The sequence below is a fragment of the Pelophylax lessonae genome (assembly GCF_965119305.1).
Source record: "Pelophylax lessonae genome assembly, chromosome: 7".
NCBI lineage: Eukaryota > Metazoa > Chordata > Amphibia > Anura > Ranidae > Pelophylax > Pelophylax lessonae.
In genome coordinates, this window is record NC_138774.1 from 194,123,962 (window position 1) to 194,143,745 (window position 19,784).

At 44.1% G+C, this 19,784-nt stretch overlaps 1 protein-coding gene across 2 annotated transcripts in view; it reads left to right on the forward strand.

The window, feature by feature from the left end:
- Positions 1 to 19,784, forward strand: part of CCDC120 (coiled-coil domain containing 120) — an 81,591-nt gene that overhangs the window by 42,790 nt on the left and 19,017 nt on the right. For both annotated transcript variants that reach the window (XM_082262597.1, XM_082262598.1), the window contains exons 3-4: positions 11,358 to 11,430; positions 19,441 to 19,574. In XM_082262597.1, the coding sequence (XP_082118723.1) occupies positions 11,394 to 11,430; positions 19,441 to 19,574 (171 nt within the window). In that variant the 5' untranslated portion in view covers positions 11,358 to 11,393. The remainder of the gene's footprint in view (positions 1 to 11,357; positions 11,431 to 19,440; positions 19,575 to 19,784) is intronic.

Consider the following 19,784-nt stretch of genomic DNA (forward strand, 5'->3'; position numbering starts at 1 on the left):
TTCCCTGTCACTTTTATTCTAAGTTGTTAGAGTCGGTGTGAAAGTTACATGTAGGGTTGGTTTGAGCCTGGGTTTACACTACTGCAATGCGGGAACCAGCGCAATTCTAGTGCGGGTTCGCACATCGCATCTCCCCCTGCAGGCAGTTCATGCTGCCCTCTGCGGGTGTCAATACAAAGTTAATGACACTCCCAGAACGGATCGCAGTGCAAACTGTGAATTCGGACAGGAATTGGATAACATGGGTGTGAACATCCATGCGATCTGATTCCAGTGCGGATAAATAAATCCAACAAAAAGCTGGCAACTCGGTGCTTCTTCATAAAAGGTCCTATTATTGATGCACAACAGCACATACAATGTCCGTAGATGCTGACGCGTTACGGCCTCAGTCTTCCTCATATGAGAGAGGCTGAGGCCAAAACGTGTTAGCATCTATGGACATTGTATTTGCTGTTGTGCATCAATAAAGGACCTTTTAAGAAGAAGCATGGAGTTGCCGGCTTTTTGTTGGATTTATCTATTGTGGATTGGTTGACCTGAGCACTGGCACTCTTTACATCTTTTGTATGGGTGAGTTTTTCTATATCTACGGATAAAGGTTCCTGCACCATTTTCATACGAATAGGATGCAAGTTCAGCCATACAAACCATATGGCTGAATTGCAATGCGGTGCAAATCACATGCGATGTCTGCGTTCGTAATAGTGTGAACCCAGGCTAAGCGTAAAGCTGGCCATGCACATACCGAATTTTGGCCGGTTCCTCATGAGCTGTTCGAAATTTGGTGGCCCTGCTGGCACTTCATTCGATCTGAAAATCAAAAAAGCAAGGCAAAAAAACGGTTGGCCAAACAGTAGCTGCTTCCAATCTGATGCAGCCACTACTTGGGTATTCTGACAACAAAGGATGTCCTCTGTTAGAATACCATAACTAGCAGAGGAGATTCCTCCCAAGTGGGGCTGAACATGAGGAGAAATCTTCAGCCTGGTACACACTACAGGCCCCCCCCCCCCCCACACGCCAGAACACTGATCAGCGCTTTCTGCCATTGGCTGAGACACTGATTGGGTGCGGGTTTTCCAGCATGCGCGTCCGACAGAAGCCGGCCAAACCGACGTACACACGGCCCTAATGTCAGACTTTTCTTTTTTTAACTGGCAAATGTCTCCCGACATTCAGCCCGTGTGTACCGGCTTTAGTGTATTGCTAGGTTTAGAGGCAAAGGTTAGTGTTACAATTACAGGCTGGTTTGGTGTGAGGGTTATGCTGGTCATACACATATAGATTTTTGTTTTAAATTTTCATTTTCAGAATGCGCCTTCTGTTTCCTAATTATTAGTGGGGTCAATTTGATGGTCATTATTGACCACAGTGAAGAGAGGATTTAAAAGCGCAGGGTAGAAAGCTAATTTTTGGAACAAATACATTTCAAACAGGGTATGTGGTTTTCATTCGGAAATCATTCATTCTAAAAATCGAATGTAACAAGCTAGTGAAATTTTTAAATAACATTCGTCCAGTCATTGAATGTACAAAGTATTTTGTATATGTTTGTGGCCAGCATTAGCGTTGGGGTTTTAGAGAGAGTTAGCGATGGCTACGGGAAGATTGAGGGAAAATGAGGATTAAAGTAGAATTCCAGGCAAATGCTAGCTATACCTAATCCGGCTCCCACCCCTATTCTAAATCCTAGTACACACCACTCGTTTGTTTTCGCACAACCCAGCTCTGGTTGGAGCCGCTGTACTAACAATCCGATGTTAGTACAGCGATCTCCCCTGCTGTTCCCCCTGCCAGAACACTCCGTTCATTGATTTCAGCCATTGGCTGAGGGCAGTAATCGGAAGCCAGTTGGCTGCTGGTTTTCCAACATGCTCCTTTGAGAGAAGCCTGCCATACGCCCGGCTTCTGTTGGACCGGCTGCCATACACTCTGGCCGATTGGCGGGTTTTTCATTGAACCGGCCAATGTGGTCTGACCTTCGGCCTGTGTGAGCTAGGCTTTAGCCCTATTCTAACTACTTTGTAAAGGAAAGATGCCTATACTTCCCTTTTCTGAGGGTGCTCTGGTTCAGTCACATGAGTATTTGACTGGAATTCTACCTTTAAGTTACAGGGACTGTAAGGTCCTATTCACCCTATTGTGATGTGTTTGATGTCAGTCTTTTGCTTCTTTGATATGCATTTTGCTAAGGCAGCCCATTTCATTTTGAAAAGTCTGTCACCAGCATTTGGCAAAGCGTATTCTCTGCTGGGCATTGTATAGATCGTGTGAGGTTTTACTTACTGTGTATGTGCCTTAAGCAAACTATTTCCAATGAACGGCACTGTATCACAATGCATATATACCCATGCATTGCAGGAATATACAGTAAAACACATTTCCATTACTTGAATGCCATAGTGTGAATCCAGTCTAAAGTCTAGTACACACTACTTTTTTTTTTTTTTTTTTTTCGTTTAACCCAGCAGGCTAAATGAAAAACAAATGTGATGTTAGTACCGCAATCTCCGCTGACCTATTGTGTCTGACGGGGGTGGGGGACACCACCCCCTCCCTTGCTTTGTGCGGTGGTGTGCAGTCATGTTGGAACAGGAAGGGGCCATCCCCAAACTGTTCCCACAAAGTTGGCAGCATGATTGTCCAAAATGTCTTGGTATGCTGATACCTCAGAGTTCCCTTCACTGGAACTGAGGAGCCGAACCCAACCCCTGAAAAAAAACCCCACCTATAATCCCCCCCCCCCCCTCCACCGAATGATTTGGACCAGTGCACAAAGCAAGGTCCATAAAGACATGGATGAGAGAGTTTGGGGTGGAGGAACTTAACTGGCCTGCACTGAGTCCTGACCTCAACCTGATACACCTTTGGGATGATTTAGAGCCGAGACTGCAAGTCTGCACTTCTGGAAGAATGGTCAAACATTCCCATAGACACACACTAAACCTTGTGGACAGCCTTCCCAGAAGAGTTGAAGCTGTTATAGCTGCAAAGGGTGAGCCAACTCAATATTGAACCCTAAGGATTAAAGCTGGATACACACCATACAATTTTCTTTAGATTTTTTCCTTTAGATTTACCAAAACCTTATAATATGAGGTCAGGCCTAAACACTTTTAGTTTGTATGCAATCAAGCAGGCCCTTGCGCAACATAGTTCAAGGTAAATCTAAAGAAAATCGACCAATAAAAGTTGTATAGTGTTTATCCAGCTTAAGACTTGGATGCCATTAAAGTTCATGTGTGTGTAAAGGCAGGCATCCCAATACTTTTGACAATAAAGTTTGTGTGTGTGTGTATATTTAATATTATATATATGTGTGTGTGTGTGTGTGTGTGTGTGTGTGTATGTATATATATATATATATATATATATAGTTATTTATTTTTATATGTATATATTTATTTGTGTATATATATATATATATGTGTGTGTGTGTGTATATATATATATATATAATTATTTATTTATTTATTTTGGCTTTTTAGAATATTCCCCATTTTTTGGATGTCTTGTGCACAACACAAAATGCATGTTCACACACGATTTAAACACTAAAGAATGTCCATAAGCACATATAAGAACGCTTGGAAAAAAGTTTCAGCAGATTGGATAAAAGGACATACAACATACATTCTGAATATGAACTGCAGGAGTTACATTTTAGAAATAGTTTTACATAAAGGTGTAGGTTGTGATGTGTAAACGAAGGAATGTATTGTGTTAATGATTTACAAGACACTTCAATTTGGGAGTCAGTGCGGAACATTCTTTTTTTTCCGTTTTGGTTAATGTTTTGACCACCCGGGATGGTGTTATGGGTATGGCCCTCAGAAGCTTAGTAACAATCCCTTCCTTGTCACATATGTTTGTCTAAGTGAGGAGCTTGCCCCATCTGATTGAGCTGTAACCTTTCCTGTGTCATACTAGATTGAGGTGAAGGGTGTAGTCTGCATGTTGCTTCATGTGCGTGCAGGCTTGTTAACGCCGTAAAGTTGAACAGGACCTGAGTGATGTCATAGGTCCTTCTAGCAATGGATTCTCCTTAAGGAGTCGGTTTTGTTTAAGAGTAACTACAGCCAAAGAGCTAACTACACAAGGGAGGACTTTATAGGAACTGTTTTATCTGTCAAAACATCTAAATAAATGAACTCTAAATATGTTACTCTACTAGAGTAGGGCAAGACTAGAACTTGGGGAGATTTGCCCTCTTTTTCCTGTTGACCGTTGTCACCAGGACTGAAAATGACGTGAAATCTAAAAAGGTTTCACTGATCTTCCAATAAAGACGTTTCTTCTTTTGAGGTGGGATTGTGCTTCACTTTGGGGAGATTTCTGCTCACTTCTGGTGTGTCTGTGGGGAAAGGAAATGAGGGTAAATCTCCCCAATGGGGTTACAGACCGCAATAAAAAACATAAGAGGTTCCAGTCATTCCTCACTTTATCCAATGCTAGAAAAATAAGTTTTGGCTGAAGTTTTACTTCACTTTGCGCTTTTGGTCATCCACTCACCTTTTCTGTATTGCTGGAGGGTGACAACACTTTGCAACTCTGGAAGTTCTGCTGCCTGATTTGGTCTGTCCTACCTGCTGCTTGATTTTAGCTTTCCATATGTGACAACGCTATTGATTCTGCTCGTATTTTTTTGTAAGGTGGTAACATGACAAAGAGAAACGACAGTGGCTTTTTTTAGGTTGGCCATACACAAATTGAATTTTGGCCAGTTTAGCAGGCCTTTTCGGTGCTTCCATCTCAACAAAAGTCAATTTCTCAGGAAGCAGGCGAAAAATGGGCGGCCAAACAGCACAGATCCATTCACTGTTTTGGTATTCTGACAATCATGAGTGCTGGCTATCCGAAAACGATAGCTGGCACAACAGCTTATCTATTCATGCTGTTTAGCCTTTAGGGCACATGTCAAACACAAGGCCCAGGGGCTAAATCCAGCCCGCCAGGCCATTTCATGTGGCTCTCGCACCTCTCCTGCAGCTGCAGCACCCCCCTCATCGCTGTCCCCACTGTCCCCACCTTGTCTCAGCTGTTGGCAATAGAGAGGAAGACAGAACTCCTCCTAAAGATCCTGGCCCTCTGCCTCTCATGGTGTCCGCATTTAGCAGACTCTGGTAGCTGACTCCAGCCCCCCTCTGGTCCTCCTCCAGACCCTGAACTTTGTGCTTCCCAGCTCTGCCCTCAGCTTCTTTCTGGAAGCAGGACAAGGTAAGGAGGGTGCACTGTGCTAAAAGGGAGGGTGGTGGGGTTTAGTTTGCACACATTTGCAAGTACATTCGTAAGCTGCAGAGCCACTTCACGGCACCCCAGTATTATCTGCAGTCCTAACTCTAAATTTTGAGAGCCTCCATAAGAGGAGCACATGCATTTTAGTGGGTAGGCATAGGGCAGGTGAGCCTGGAGGGAGCCCACCCTTCTGAAAGGCACAGGGGAGCACTGGGCACCCAACAAATAGCACAATGGCAGCGAAGGTGTCCAGTGCATCCCCCTCGCCGGTTTTCCAATGGTACAAATAAATGGCCACTGCAGCAAGGAGCACATCGGGTACATTCAGCCTGGCCATACATGGTTTGAATCTCAGCCGGTTCCTGCTGAACCAGCCAAGGTTCGAACCGTCTACTATGGCTGGCCTAACTTCCAAAATGGCAGTGAGAGCTCAGGGACTATCCAAGAAATATCCAAAGCCAAAGGCCCACCCAACATCAGGTTTCACCTATCATTTGAGATGTCACCGTCTATGGCCGGCCTAACTCCCAAAATTTTAAATTGGCAGTGAGAGCTCAGGGAATATCCAAGAAATATCCTAAACCAAAGGCCCACTTGACTTCAGGTTTCACCTATCATTTGAAATGTCACTTCTAAGTGGACTCTCCCTTTAAATTACAGAATACAATAGAAAAGGCTGAAGGTAATCTGGTTTTGAGGTTCATTATTGTAGAATGTATACACAAATCCTTTTTGGTTCATTATTCTAGCCTACAGACGGATTTTTTTTTTTTTTTTATTGCTTTGGGCCTTTTTTAGTGTTTTTTAGTCTGTGTTTTTGTTTTGTGTTCATTTGCATCTCAACACCTGTTGTGTGTCTGCGTCTCCAAACACAATCAGGACTTGAATTGCCATCACAGTGTACATCAGGGAAATTGTATTGTTACACTTTCTAGAATCGGGTAATATTCAGAGTACATTGGTTAGTTTTTTTATTGTATGCCACCCAGTTCTTTACAATATACAGTAATAGAAATATATGTAAGAGGGTATATATTGGTGTTGGAGCTCCATAGAGAAATTGTAGAAGGAAATGCTTTCCAGCCTTGGCTGGAAGGTGAGTAAAAGTATCCACAGACCCGTGACAGCGGCTAGCCATCTACCGTGCATTAGAGTGAACATTCTGTGAGTTCTGTAAGTACTTTAACCACTTGCCAACCAGGCTTTTCCTGGCACTTCTTGTTTACAATATAAAATCTGTATTTTTTGCTCGAAAATTACTTAAAACCCCCAAACATTATAGTTTTTTTGCAGAGGCCCTAGCGAATAAAATGGCGATCGTTGCAATTTTTTGTCACGCTATTTGCGCAACGGTTTTGCAAACGCAAATTCTTTTGTAAAAAAAAAAAAAAAGTACATTTTAATGATTTTTAAAAAACAAAAGGCAATAGTTACCCCGTTTTTGTATAATGTGAGTCCCGGTTCACATATATGCGATGCGGGCACCCTGCTGAATGGCCGAATTTGCATCGCACAGACATCGCATGTGATTTTCAGAGCTACATGCGATGTCTGTCATCGCACATATGTGAATCAGGACTAAAAGAAGATGTAAATAGAAACCCAACATGTTACGCTTTAAAATTTTACACGCTTGTGGAATAGCAATAAACTATGGTATTTAAAAATCTCCATAGGCGACAATTTTAAACTCCTTTAGGCCCCTTTCACACGGGCTTTCTGATCCGGTCCGCTCCAGTTTTTCAGGCGGATCTGATCGGATGCTCCATGCACCTCTATGGAGCAGCAGATGTCAGTGGAGACATGTCCACTGACACCCGCTGCTATCCAATCTGATCCTGTATGTGAAATCCGGAAGGATGGAAACCCTATTTTCCATCTGTCTGGAGGATTGGATAAGATCGGATGAAAACGGACAGGCGGTCCGTTTTCATCCAATCTCCCATAGAGGAGAGCGGGGCTCTGACAGCTCTGTCTCTGCAAAGTAAGCGGAGACAGAGCTGTCATCCGCCTGCTCAGCGGGGATCAGTGGATCTATCCCCACTGACCAAAACTGAATCCACCGGGCGCCCCGCCCGTGTGATAGGAGCCTTACAGGTTACCTGTTTAGTTACAGAGAAGGTTTAGAGCTAAAATTATACCTTGTGCTCTAACTTTACCGGTGATATCACACATGTGGTTCGAATACCATTACATATATGTGCACGACTTGCGTAATCATTCGCTTCTGCGCGAGCATGTAGGGATGGGATGCTTTAAACTTTTTTTTTTTTATTTATTCGTATTCATTTTATTTTTTATTTTTACAGTCAGATTAAATAAAAAATAAAAGTGATAAAAAAAAAATGTAAACATCCCTTATAATAAAAATAAGGATGAGAGGTCCTCTTCATGAACAGATCTGGAGTCCAAAAGACCACAAATCTTTCCCTTACCTCTAAAAGCAAAAGATCAAATTTGAAAAAATGTGATATTTTGTATTAAAAAAAAAAATGTCTTCCAGCTTGGACCGGAATGGATGTCATCATGTCGTTCTGATCCTCCAAGGCCATTGAGTCAATCGAAGAGTGTTATGGGAGCAGCCGGCTGTTGGATCGTTTCTCGGGCGGTGGGGGGGGTTTGACTCATCGGCTTATGAGCTGCTCAGATGGGTTTCATAAAAAAGCTGGCCACCTGCAGAAAAAAATGGTACCAGGGTTATGGCTGATATCTTCAGCCATAACCTCCGTAAGCAACTTGTAAACTGCAACGTATATACTGTATACATATTGTGGGTAAAGTCAACCTGCTTTTACCCATTAAAGGGAAATCAACACATTCTCTCAATACCAGCCCCCACAAGCTGCACATACTTCCTTCTACCACCCCATAGCTCTATTGGACTGCAGAGATCAAGGAAAGGAAAATCTGTGTAAGCTCAAACCGCTCAGAGCTTACACAGGGCTCTCCCTGCCGTCATGTGACAGTGCTGGGCCAGTGTCCAAGCACCAGGGCTATCACATAAGAGGAATGGGAGTAAGTGACACCTTTTAATGCCTGGGTGTCAGACAGTTGGCCGTTTTGTGGTATTCAGAGCTTCTAGGATTTAGGTTTACTGTTAAAGTGACACTAGACAATATCCTAATTCTCCAAAAAATAATCCATACACACCCACTTTTTTAATGGCTTTGTAATTCTTTTTCATGAAATTCTTTCTTACTGTGTTTTTCAGCCTCTATGTAACGTCCTCCATGAGCTTTTCCCCATCACTTCCGTTTGTTTGGAACAAGTAGTGCGTGTTTTGTTGCTGTCACGTATACGGCTCTATGCACACTACAAATCCCATAGTCCCTAGTCCATCCCGGGAGCTAACAGGAGAATGGTGGCTACATTCCTACTTACAGTGGGGCCATGGAAATCTAACAGGAAGTCAGACCACAACAACAACAACAAAAGAGATTTGGAGGAGGCTGAGAGCAATAAAATTTATTTTTTTTGAGTTAAGATTACACAATTGAATATAATATTTTTTTTTTTTACCAGAGTTTAGTATCACTTTAAGTCTAGGTTCACTAATTTGTTGCGGGAAACGCCGCAATCCATGCACGTTTCCTGCACCGCATTCCAATCGCACTGCCCTTGCGATCCCCTGGGGGTGTTAATACAAAGTTAAAGAGGAGCTCCATGCTCCTTCCCCCCCCCCCCCCCCCCCAAAAAAAGTCAGCAGCTACAAATTACCATCATCCTGATTAAGGAAAATTGGCAGTGAAGCCTTGTGGCTTCAAAGCTGGTTTCCTACTGCGCATGTACGAAGTGTGCTGCGCTTTGTGAATAGACCGCAGTCTAGTCGCAGTCAGAAGGTTGCTGGGGAAGGAGGGGGGGGGGCGTGGCGAACTGAGCCAGAAGTGGGAACGGGGCCTGTCAAAACCAGGTACCCCCCAAAAGGTGCCAAATGTAGCAGTGGAGGCAGTGCAGTATTTTGGCCTAGGCCAACAAGGCCCAGGCCTAGGGCGGCACTTTGCAGGGGGGCAGCAAAGAAGCCACCCCCCCCTTCCACCGTAGACTCTATTGGCCACTGGTTGCTAGAGCCGCCTCTCTCATCCCCCTCTCTCTTTCTCACCCCCTCTCTCTCGCACACCCCTCCTCACTCTCTCTAACCCCCACAATCTCTCACCCCCCCCTCTCTCTCTCACCCCCCCTCTCTCAACCCTCCCCCTCTCTCTCTCTCTGTCTCTTAACCCTCCTCTCTCTCACCCCCTCTTTCTTATCCCCTCTCTCTCTCTCATCCCCTCTTTCTTATCCCCTCTCTCTCTCTCATCCCCTCTTTCTTATCCCCTCTCTCTCTTATCCCTCTCACCTCCCCCTCTCTCTCTCTCATCCCCCCTCTCTCTCTCTCTCTCTCTCTCTCTTTCCCTCTTTCCCCCTCTCTCTCTCCCTCTTTCCCCCTCTCTCTCTCTCCCCCTCTCTCTCATCTCCCTTCACCCGCCCCCCTCTCTCTCTCTCTCTCCCTCACCCGCCCCCTCTCTCTCTACCTCACCCACCCCCCTCTCGTGAGATCTCAGGGGTTCATGCTGGCACTTGTAGTCTTTCCATTTTGGAGGGAGTCACATCCGTTAAAAAAGGAGTGGGGCAAATTTACATAGGAGGGGGAGGGGGTGCCCAATTTTAGTCTTGCCTAGGGCAGCACAAAACCAAAATACACCACTGAGTGGAGGGGGCAGACAAGCGGAGCTTCCTTATTTGGGTGAAGCTTCGATTTGTCAACACCCCAGTTGTGGTGCGGCTCCTAAAAAGGTGCATGCTTATTTTTGGGGCGCTATGAGCCCATTCAAAATGAATAGGCTGAAACCACACCGCACTGAATCACTTGTGAATTGCACAGGAATGTGGTGCGGTTCCCGTGTGATTCACATGCAGTTCATAGTGTGAACGGAGGTGTGTTACCATGTGTCATGGTGCTCTCAATGCAATTGTATTTTGTTTAGGCTACGTTCACATGTTAGCGTAGCAGACCGCAGGCAGAATCACCGTGATTCTGTCTGCGGTCCGGAAATCATTGCAAATCGCGGGACGCCTGAGCGGTGCCATTGATTTGCAATGGCACCCCAAACGCTGTGCGATGTTGCTGCGATTTCTGCCTGCCGAATCGCGGTAACATCGCGCAAACAAAATAGCGGGTCGCATAACGCCCCAAAGAAGCTCTTGTACCTTTTTTTTGGGCGTCATGCGACCCGCGATTTTGTTTGCACGATGTTATTGCGATTCGGCAGGCGGAAATCGCGGCAACATCGCACAGCGTTTGGGGTGCCATTGCAAAACAACCGCAACGCACAGGCGTCCCGCGATTTGCAATGATTTCCGGATCGCGGGCAGAATCGTGGTGATTCTGCCCGCGATCCGTTACCCAAACATGTGAACGTAGCCTTAGTGCATTGGGGTACCATTTATTAGGGTAAGCAACGTATGATTAAAATGTGTCTCTTTATCACAGCACCTCAATCAGAAGAGGCCTATGGGGTAAAGACTGAATGTTGTGTTACTCAGAAGTTTTGCAGGTCTGATTGATTTTTTTTTTAACGCTCATGAACTACCCCCTTGAAGTGAATGGGTTTCTGTAAAGCAACACACATCAACACATAACAAAACCCTGTCTTACTGTGCATAGAAAGGTTTGAATGAGCCCAAAAGCTGGAGCCAGGTGTCTTTTTTTTTAATTTGCCATTTTTATATTGTCCAGGGAAGACATTTGGCGTCCTGGATAGAGAGGGGGGGGGGGGGGATTTACTGGATGTTTTATTGGTGCCTAACTTTTCCTCCCCTCCCCCAGCCCTCTTTTATCCCCTCAAAGTCCTCTCTTGCCTCATTTCAATTCGAATAAGCTTTATTGACATGTCAGACCACAGCATGCACTTTGTGTTGCCAAGCATGCTTAGTGGGTTTTCATAAGTGGGTCGAAGAAAGGTTTAAGCACGTAATCCGAATGTACTGCAATCCTGTAGACTCGAAGGGTGTACTGAGCTCATTTTCTTTCTTTTTATTGCTTTTTGTTACACTTATCCACCATGACATGCATTTCTCCCTGTGTACTGTAATGTTCCATGCCAAGTGCTATTCCTGACTGCTCTGTCTTCTCACTTCAGGCTTCTCTCAGCAACGCTAGAAGCCAAGTATTCAACATGGAGGTGAAAGGTCCCTGCGGAATATCCACAACAGGTAAAATTAGCTACCATTGTATGTGTGTGTGCGTATATTTATATACACTGATTAGCCATAACATTATGACCACTGAAAGGTAAAGGGAATATCTCGTTACAATGGCATCTGAAAATTTGGTAGGATAGATTAGGTAGCAAGTAAACATGTTGTCCATGAAGTTGAAAAAAATGGGAATCGCAGTTTGTTGTGTATGGGGCTGTGAAGCCCATGGTGATCTGTGTCCACAGCCAAAAGCTTCTACAATGGTCACATGAACATCAGAACTGGACTACGGAGCAATGGAAGAAGATGGCCTGGTCTGATGAATCACGTTTCCTTTTACATCATGTGGATGGCCAGGTGCATGTGCATCACTTACCTGGGGAAGAGATAGCACCAGGATGCTGTAAAACAGTGGTCCTCAACCCTGGCCTACAGGGCCCACTAACAGGCCAGATTTTAGGTATTACCTTGGGGAGATGCAGACTAGAGTACTGCAATCACTGAGCAGCAAATGATATCACCTGGGATGTATTTCAGTTATCTTGAAAATCTGGCCTGTTAGTGGGCCCTGTAGGCCAGGGTTGAGGACCACTGCTGTAAAAGAGAGCAAGTTGGCAAAGGCAGTGTGGTGCTTTGGGCAATGTTCTGCTGGGAAACCTTTGGTCCTGCCATTCATGTGGATGTTACTTTGGTGTCCATGCCTCAATGGGTGAGGGCTGTTTTAGCAAAAGGGGGCACCATACTCCATATTGAGTGGGTGGTCATAATGTTATTGTGAGTGTGATATAGATAGATATATATACAGTATCTCACAAAAGTGAGTACACCCTTCACATTTTTGTAAATATTTTATTATATCTTTTCATGTGACAACACTGAAGAAATACAATGTAAAGTAGTAAGTGAACAGCTTTTATAACAGTGATAATTTGCTGTCCCCCTCAAAATAATTCAACACACAGCCATTAATGTCTAAACCGCTGGCAACAAAAGTGAGTACACCCTAAGAGAAAATGTCCAACTTGGGCCCATTTAGCCATTTTCCCGTTTGACTCAATCGTGTTACAAGGTCTCAGATGTGAATGGGGAACAGGTGTGTTAAATTTGATGATATCGCTCTCACTCTCTCACACTGGTCACTGGAAGTTCAACATTGCACCTCATGGCAAAGAACTCTCTGAGGATCTGAAAAAAAGAATTGTTGCTCTACATAAGGATGGCCAAGGCTATAAGAAGATTGCCAAGCCCCTGAAACTGAGCTGCATTATGGTGGCCAAGACCATACAACGGTTTGCCAGGACAGGTTCCACTCAGAACAGGCCTCGCCATGGTCGACAGAAGTTGAGTCTATGTGCTCAGCGTCCTATCCAGAGGTTGTCTTTGGTAAAAAGACATATGAGTGCTGCCAGCATTGCTGCAGAGGTTGAAGGGGTCGGGGGTCAGCCTGACAGTGCTCAGACTATACGCTGTACACTGCATCAAATTGGTCTGCATGGCTGTCGTCCCAGAAGAAAGTCTCTTCTAAAGATGATGCACAAGAAAGCCCACAAACTGTTTGCTGAAGACAAGCAGACTAATGACATGAATTACTGGAACTATGTCCTGTGGTCTGATGAGACCAAGATCAACTGATTTGGTTCATATGGTGTCAAGCATGTGTGGTGGCAACCAGGTGAGGAGTACAAAGACAAGTGTGTCTTGCCTACAGTCAAGCATGGTGGTGGGAGTGTCATGGTCTAGGGCTGCATGAGTGCAGCTGGAACTGGGGAGCTATAGTTCATTGAGGGAACCATTATTGCCAACATGTACTGAGACATACTGAAGCAGAACATCATCCCCTCCCTTTGGAGACTGGGCCGCAGGGCAGTATTCCAACATAACGACCCCGAATACACCTCCAAGTCGACCACTTCTTTTCTAAAGAAGCTGAGGGTAAAGGTGATGGATTGGCCAAGCATGTCTCTAGACCTAAACCCTATTGAGCATCTGTGGGGCATCCTCAAACGGAAGGTGGAGGAACACAAGGTCTCTTAACATCTACCAGCTCAGTGATGTCATCATGGAGGAGTGGAAGAGGACTCCAGTGGCAACCTGTGAAGCTCTGGTGAACTCCATGCCCAAGAGGGTTAAGGCAGTGCTGGAAAATAATGGTGGCCACACAAAATATTGACACTTTGGGCCCTATTTGGACATTTCACTTAGGGGGGTACTCACTTTTGTTGCCAGCGGTTTAGACATTAATGGCTGTGTGAGTTAGTTTGAGGGGACAGCAAATCTACACTGTTATACAAACTGTACACTCACTTCTTTACATTGTAGCAAAGTGTAATTTCTTCAGAGCCGGTTCACACTGGGGCGACTTGTCAGGCGACCAAGTCACCGTGGGTCGCCTGCCATAGATTAGCACAGGACCCGTTCTAATTGGAGCGACACAAGTCGCTCCGACTTAGAACAAGGGTCCTGTACTACTTTGGGGCGACCTGGAGCGACCTGCATTGACTTCAATGATATGAAGTCCGTGCATGCCGCTCAGAGGTCGCGGTGCGCGCTGTGCACCGTGACTTTACAGGTCGCCCCGGCAAGTCGGGTCGCCCCTATGTGAACCGGCTCTCAGTGTTGCCACATGAAAAGCTATAATTAAAATATTTACAAAAATGTGAGGGGGTGTACTCACTTTTGTGAGATACTGTATATAAAGATGGGTGAGCTATCCTTCAGTCAATCTACAATCAGAATATATACATTAAGTGGGCACCAGCTAAGCATCAATTTTGAGCATACCATGGTCCTCTTTTTCTTTTCTTTTTTTTTTTTTGTAGCTACCCTAGCTTGAAAAAAGTGGGTTTGGTTGGCTCAGATCTGTTGCTATGATGTATAGAATTGTATGATACCTTGGAATACATGCAACTCTAATTGCAAAGTATGGCTATCACACCCCTTTAATATAAATACATATATTATATTATATTTTTTATATTTATTTATTATAATATATATATTTTTTTTTTTACATTCTCCACAGCAACTTGCAGTTTAATGTCCCTCTTACAGTCATGCTCATGCACATTCATTCTTAAGACCAGTTTCATTGCATCCACTGATCCCATTTATCCAGTAGTTTTATATAATTCATATTTAGTGGGCTTAATCAACATGAGATCTAGTAAAAAGTTCCATAAGCTAAAGCAGCCAATCAGAATTCCCCCTAATCTAAACCAGACCAGGATACATTGGATCCTGGATTGATTGCTGCTGGAATGTCCCTTTAGCGCTTTGCACCTTGTTTAAATTGTGTCTCTAAACTGAAGAACAGAAATTGAATATATTGTAGCTTATCATTCCTTAGATGTGGCATCTGCATTCTTTTTTTCTTTTTCTTTTTTTTTTCTACATGTTCAGAAAAATAACTCTTCATGTTGCCAGAATTCTCATGTTCCTATAAATTCCTGTGCAGTGAACTGATATCTCAAGCAGTGTTTTGTGCTTTCCTCTATGAGCTACAAAACACCTCCTCTCTGTCTGTGTCTATGGGGCATTTCACTTTACTACTTCTCCCAGATATCATTAACTGCCTGCCAACGGCGCTATAGTCGAAAGATAGCTACAGCGCGGCCAGCTAGTTCTGGGAGGGCGCCATATGATGTGATAGCGCCAGCTGCGCTCTATGATCGCTGTGTCCTTAGGAGCCAGATCCAGGGTAAAGGGCCAATCACAGTGACCTTTTACCACATGATCAGCTGTGTCCAGTCACAGCTGATCACGATGTAAACACAGGCCGGTTAGACCCGTTCACACTGGGGCGACCCGACTTGCCGGGGCGACCTGTGAAGTCGCGGTGCGCAGCTCGCACCGCGACCTCGGAGCGGCCGGCACGGACTTCATATCATTGAAGTCAATGCAGGTCGCTCCAGGTCGCCCCAAAGAAGCTCAGGACCCTTTTTCTAAGTCGGAGCAACTTGTGTCGCTCCTATTAGAACGGGTCCTGTGCTGCTCTATGGCAGGCGACTTGTCAGGCGACCAGGTCGCCTGACAGGTCACCCCAGTGTGAACGGGGTCTTATTGGCATTCCTTTTCCTCACACTGACAGGGAGAGGAGAGCTGATAACCAGCTTTGTATTGAAGAGACATCTATATTGATAATCAGGGCACTGGTTATCAGTGTTCTCCCAGCAGTGCCCACCAGTGATGCCAATCTGTGCGACCTATCAGTGCCGCCTAGCAGTGCCCATCAGTGCTGCCTCATTGGCGCACATCAATGAAGAAGAAAAATGACCTGTTAGCAAAATTTTATTAAAGAATATATATATATATTTTTTTTTTTAATTTTTGGTCTTTTTTACTTTTATTTAGCAAAAAATAAAAATAACAGTGGGGATTAAACAACCACAAAAGAAAGCTCTACTTGTGTGAAAAAAATGATAAAAATTTCATATGGGTACAGTGTTGCATTACTGCGCAATTGTCATTCAAAATGTGACAGCGCTGAAAGTTGAAAATTGGCCTGGGCAGAAAGGGGGTAAAAGTGCTCAGTTGTCAAGTGGTTAATGGGAACATAAACAGCACTGTAAGTGTGACAGAGGTTCTATCCCTAAAGGAAAAAAATGAGCTGTAATTCCACTTTTATGAAATGTTAATGTCCCCCTTCAAGTGTAACATTGGAGATAGTGCTACTAATGCACTTGTCATCCATAATATATAACCTGATCACTTGTTCTTATATGTCGCGATGACCTACTAGATTGTAAGCTCCTGTGAGCTGGGATGTGCTTGTTTCAGGTTCAGGTATTTATTTACTTCTCACTTTTACATGGTGATGAGTTAATCCATACAATGAGCCTGTCCCAGAGGAGTTTGCAGTGTTTCTGACCAAAGGGGGATTGAACCTACATGGAATCCCACCTTCTATGCTTGACTGTGATGCTGCCCAAGGTATTAAGAACATGGCTTTCCAACCAGTATTGTGTGTAACCTGAAGGATAATTCTACTTTCTAAATGAAATTCACGTCGGTATAGAATTAAGCCAATAATAAAGCCTATATATAAAGCACATCATACATTATAGTTATGTAAAAGTAGCAGGTAATACATGTACACATGTTAAAAGGTGTATAAAATGTGATGAACCACATGGGGGGGGGGTGGAAACTTTAGACTGGTACACTAATATATGCTTTAAAATAATACTATAGGTTAAGGTTTAAAATAAAGAAGATGTTCTATTTTTCTGCTCTGTGCAACAATCTTGCACGGAGTTGCCCTTTACCCTCCTTCTTTGCAGTCCCCCACCAATGATGTCCGTTCTGGGTGCCTCTTTAACAATTTGGGTGCTATGGAGGCCCCCATGCTTGCATGCTCCTGAGAGAGGGTTGTGTGTATCCATAGATCCACAAAGTGGCAGTAAACTCCGCCCACGCTCCCTCCTAACAGGAGTTTGACGGACAGTACCAATAGCCTATGGCACCTGCTGCTTTGTGTCTTCTGTGAAACCAGGAAATAAGGGGAGCAGTGCTGCACCCCGGACAGCATTTTAGCAGTTACAGCAGTCAGGTATGTGTTGCGGGAGGGTAGGGTAGGTAGTCAGAAGTTTTTTACCTAAATGCAGAGAGTGTTATAACTACTTGACCTCCAGAAGATATACCCCCCTTTTATAAAAAGGACTTTTTTTTTGCGATACGGCACTGCAATACTTTAACCAATTTACCGCTGCTCACTAGAGCTTTACTGCGGCAAAGTGGTTCGTTATCGTCTGGCGACGTAGACCTACGTCGCCAGACACTCCCCCCATCTCGGCGGTGCGCACAGAGGCTCGCTCCCGCTGTATTCAGTCACAGCGGGAGTCGGGCCAGGGGAGGAGCGGCGGATATCACCGCCGCTCTTCCCCGATCGTCGGGGAATCGAGTCTGGAGATCCACCCGCTTGTGTAAACAAAGCGGGCGGATCTCCTAAGTGACAGAAAGGGTCAGATTGCAGGGTTTAGCATAGCTGAACCTGCGATCTGTCCCTGTGTCACTCAGTCACCTCCCCCCACACACGTCAGTAAGCACCAGGCATACATTAACCCCTCCCTCTCCAATAAAATTAACCCCTTCCCTGCCAGTGTCATTTTTACAGTAACAGTGCATATTTATAGCACTGATTACTGTAGTAATGTCACTGGTACCCCCAAAAGTGTCAAAAATGTCAGTCAAGGGTCTGACCTCTCTGCCGCAATGTCGCAGTCCCGCAAAAAAAATCACAGATCGCCGCCATTACTCGTTAAAAAAAAAAAAACACCAAAAACGACAGAAATCTTTCCCTTAGTAAACGCAATAACTTTTGCGCAAACCAATCAAAATACGCTTATTGCGATTTTTTATTTTACTAAAAATATGTAGCAGAAAACAAATTGGCCTGAAATGATAAAAAATTTTGATTTTTTTTTTTACATTTTTTGGGGGGGGGGGGGGGGAATTTCATATAAAAAAAATTTGAAAAATATTGTTATTTTTTCAAAATTGTCGCGCTTTGTTTGTTTATAGCGCAAAAAGTAAAAATCGCACAGGTGATCAAATACCACCAAAAGAAAGCTCTGTTTGTGGGAAAAAAAGACGTAAATTTCGTTTGGGTACGGCGTTGCATGACCGCGCAAATGTCAGTTAAAGTCGCACAGTACCGAATCGCAAAAAGTGGCCCAGACGTAAGACCGCAAAATCCTCCGGTGGTAAAGTGGTTAACTGACAATTGCGTGGTCGTGCGTCACTGTACCCAAATATAATGTATGTCATTTTCTTCCCACAAATAGTGCTTTCTTTTGGTGGTATTTGATTATCTCTGCGGTTTTTGTTTTTTGCACTATAAAGAAAAAGACTGACACTTTTCAAAAAAACACACACATTTTACTTTCTACTATAAAATCTAGCTATATCCAATAAAAAAAAAAAATATATGTATTCTGCTACATGTTTTTGGTAAAAATACAATCCCAATAAGCTGCACTGTCACTGCACTAATGACACTGGCTGGAAAGGGGGTCAAACATCTAGGGCAATCAAAGGGTTAACTGTGTGCCTAGTCAGTGTTTTTGTGTACTGTATGTGCTGCTTTCCCTAAGGAAAGAGACGGATTCTAGTCCCTGCTTTGCAGGAACACAAAATCCATCCCTTTCCACCTGGCAAAACCGGGATCTGCCTTGTTTACATAGGCAGATCTGACTTCTGTGTGTATTACTGACGATCAGCGGGTCCCAGAAGACATCAAGTGCCCGTCACCCGCAGACCGCCTTTTGCTGTGAATACTAACAGCAGAAGCAGTCTGCCGGCGCCCCTGCTGGTGGCAGTGCAGAATCGCGTATATATACATGATTCTGCATAGGAGAGGCACCCTGTAGCAGTAAAAATTCTATGGGGCAGGCTTAAAGTGGTTAAGGTAAAAAATAAATTGACTTTAGAACCATTTAGGAAAATTTATTGTGATTGTCCCCTTTTTTTATATAAATGTATGTTGACCTGCTCATTGTTTGGCGCTACATAGTCTTCTACTTTATAAATCAGAATCCTGGTATCACCTGGAAAGCAATAATGTTTGGCTGTTGTAAAGATGCAGTATAAAAAATGTAATCACAGGACCATACAAGTAGTAGGAAGGTATGCATTCTAGGGATCGACTGATATAGTTTTTTCAGGGCCGATCCCCTCCTGCAGCATGTAATAACATCTGAACAGCTGCTTAGCTGCATTGTTTGTTATTATAAAGAAGCAGACTGTTGGCTCTAAAAAACTGTACCAGGGTATGGCCTCTAGCTGTAAGCATCATTCCATTACAAACACTTGAAACCATGTTTGCGATATCAGCAAGTTTGTGGCCAAAACTTAAAAAAAAGTAAATATCTGCCCCACCGATAATCAGTCGATCTCTAATGCATTCCCTCCATATTCTGCTACAATACCAATCAGTGACAGTAATGGGTCTCCAGATAACCTGAGACGGGGTAATTTTGCTGAGGTGGACGTCATAATTTGATTATGTGCATGCTGCTCCATTTACAGGTGGGGCCCCCTTTGACGCCTCCTCCAAGCAGAGAGCTCAGCTGATCACGGAACTCACAGACAAACAGCGAGATCTACAGGAGTCGCTGAGACAGAAAGTGAATGAGCTGCGGAGGCTGTGCCTGCAGGAAGCCGTGAGTACAACTTTATACTGAGTATTCTGTACTGTTATAGGAAGGAGGCCTGAGTGATAGAGCAGCGACACTCTGATAAGGGACTTTATTTTTACTGTCCCCACTTGTAAATATGCTCACAGTGTTAAAGGTTAGAGCATTAAGAGTGCTGCCCCTCATTCTGTTTAAATGTTGGCATGCAAGGGGTTACAATATCAAGGAAAAATCTCT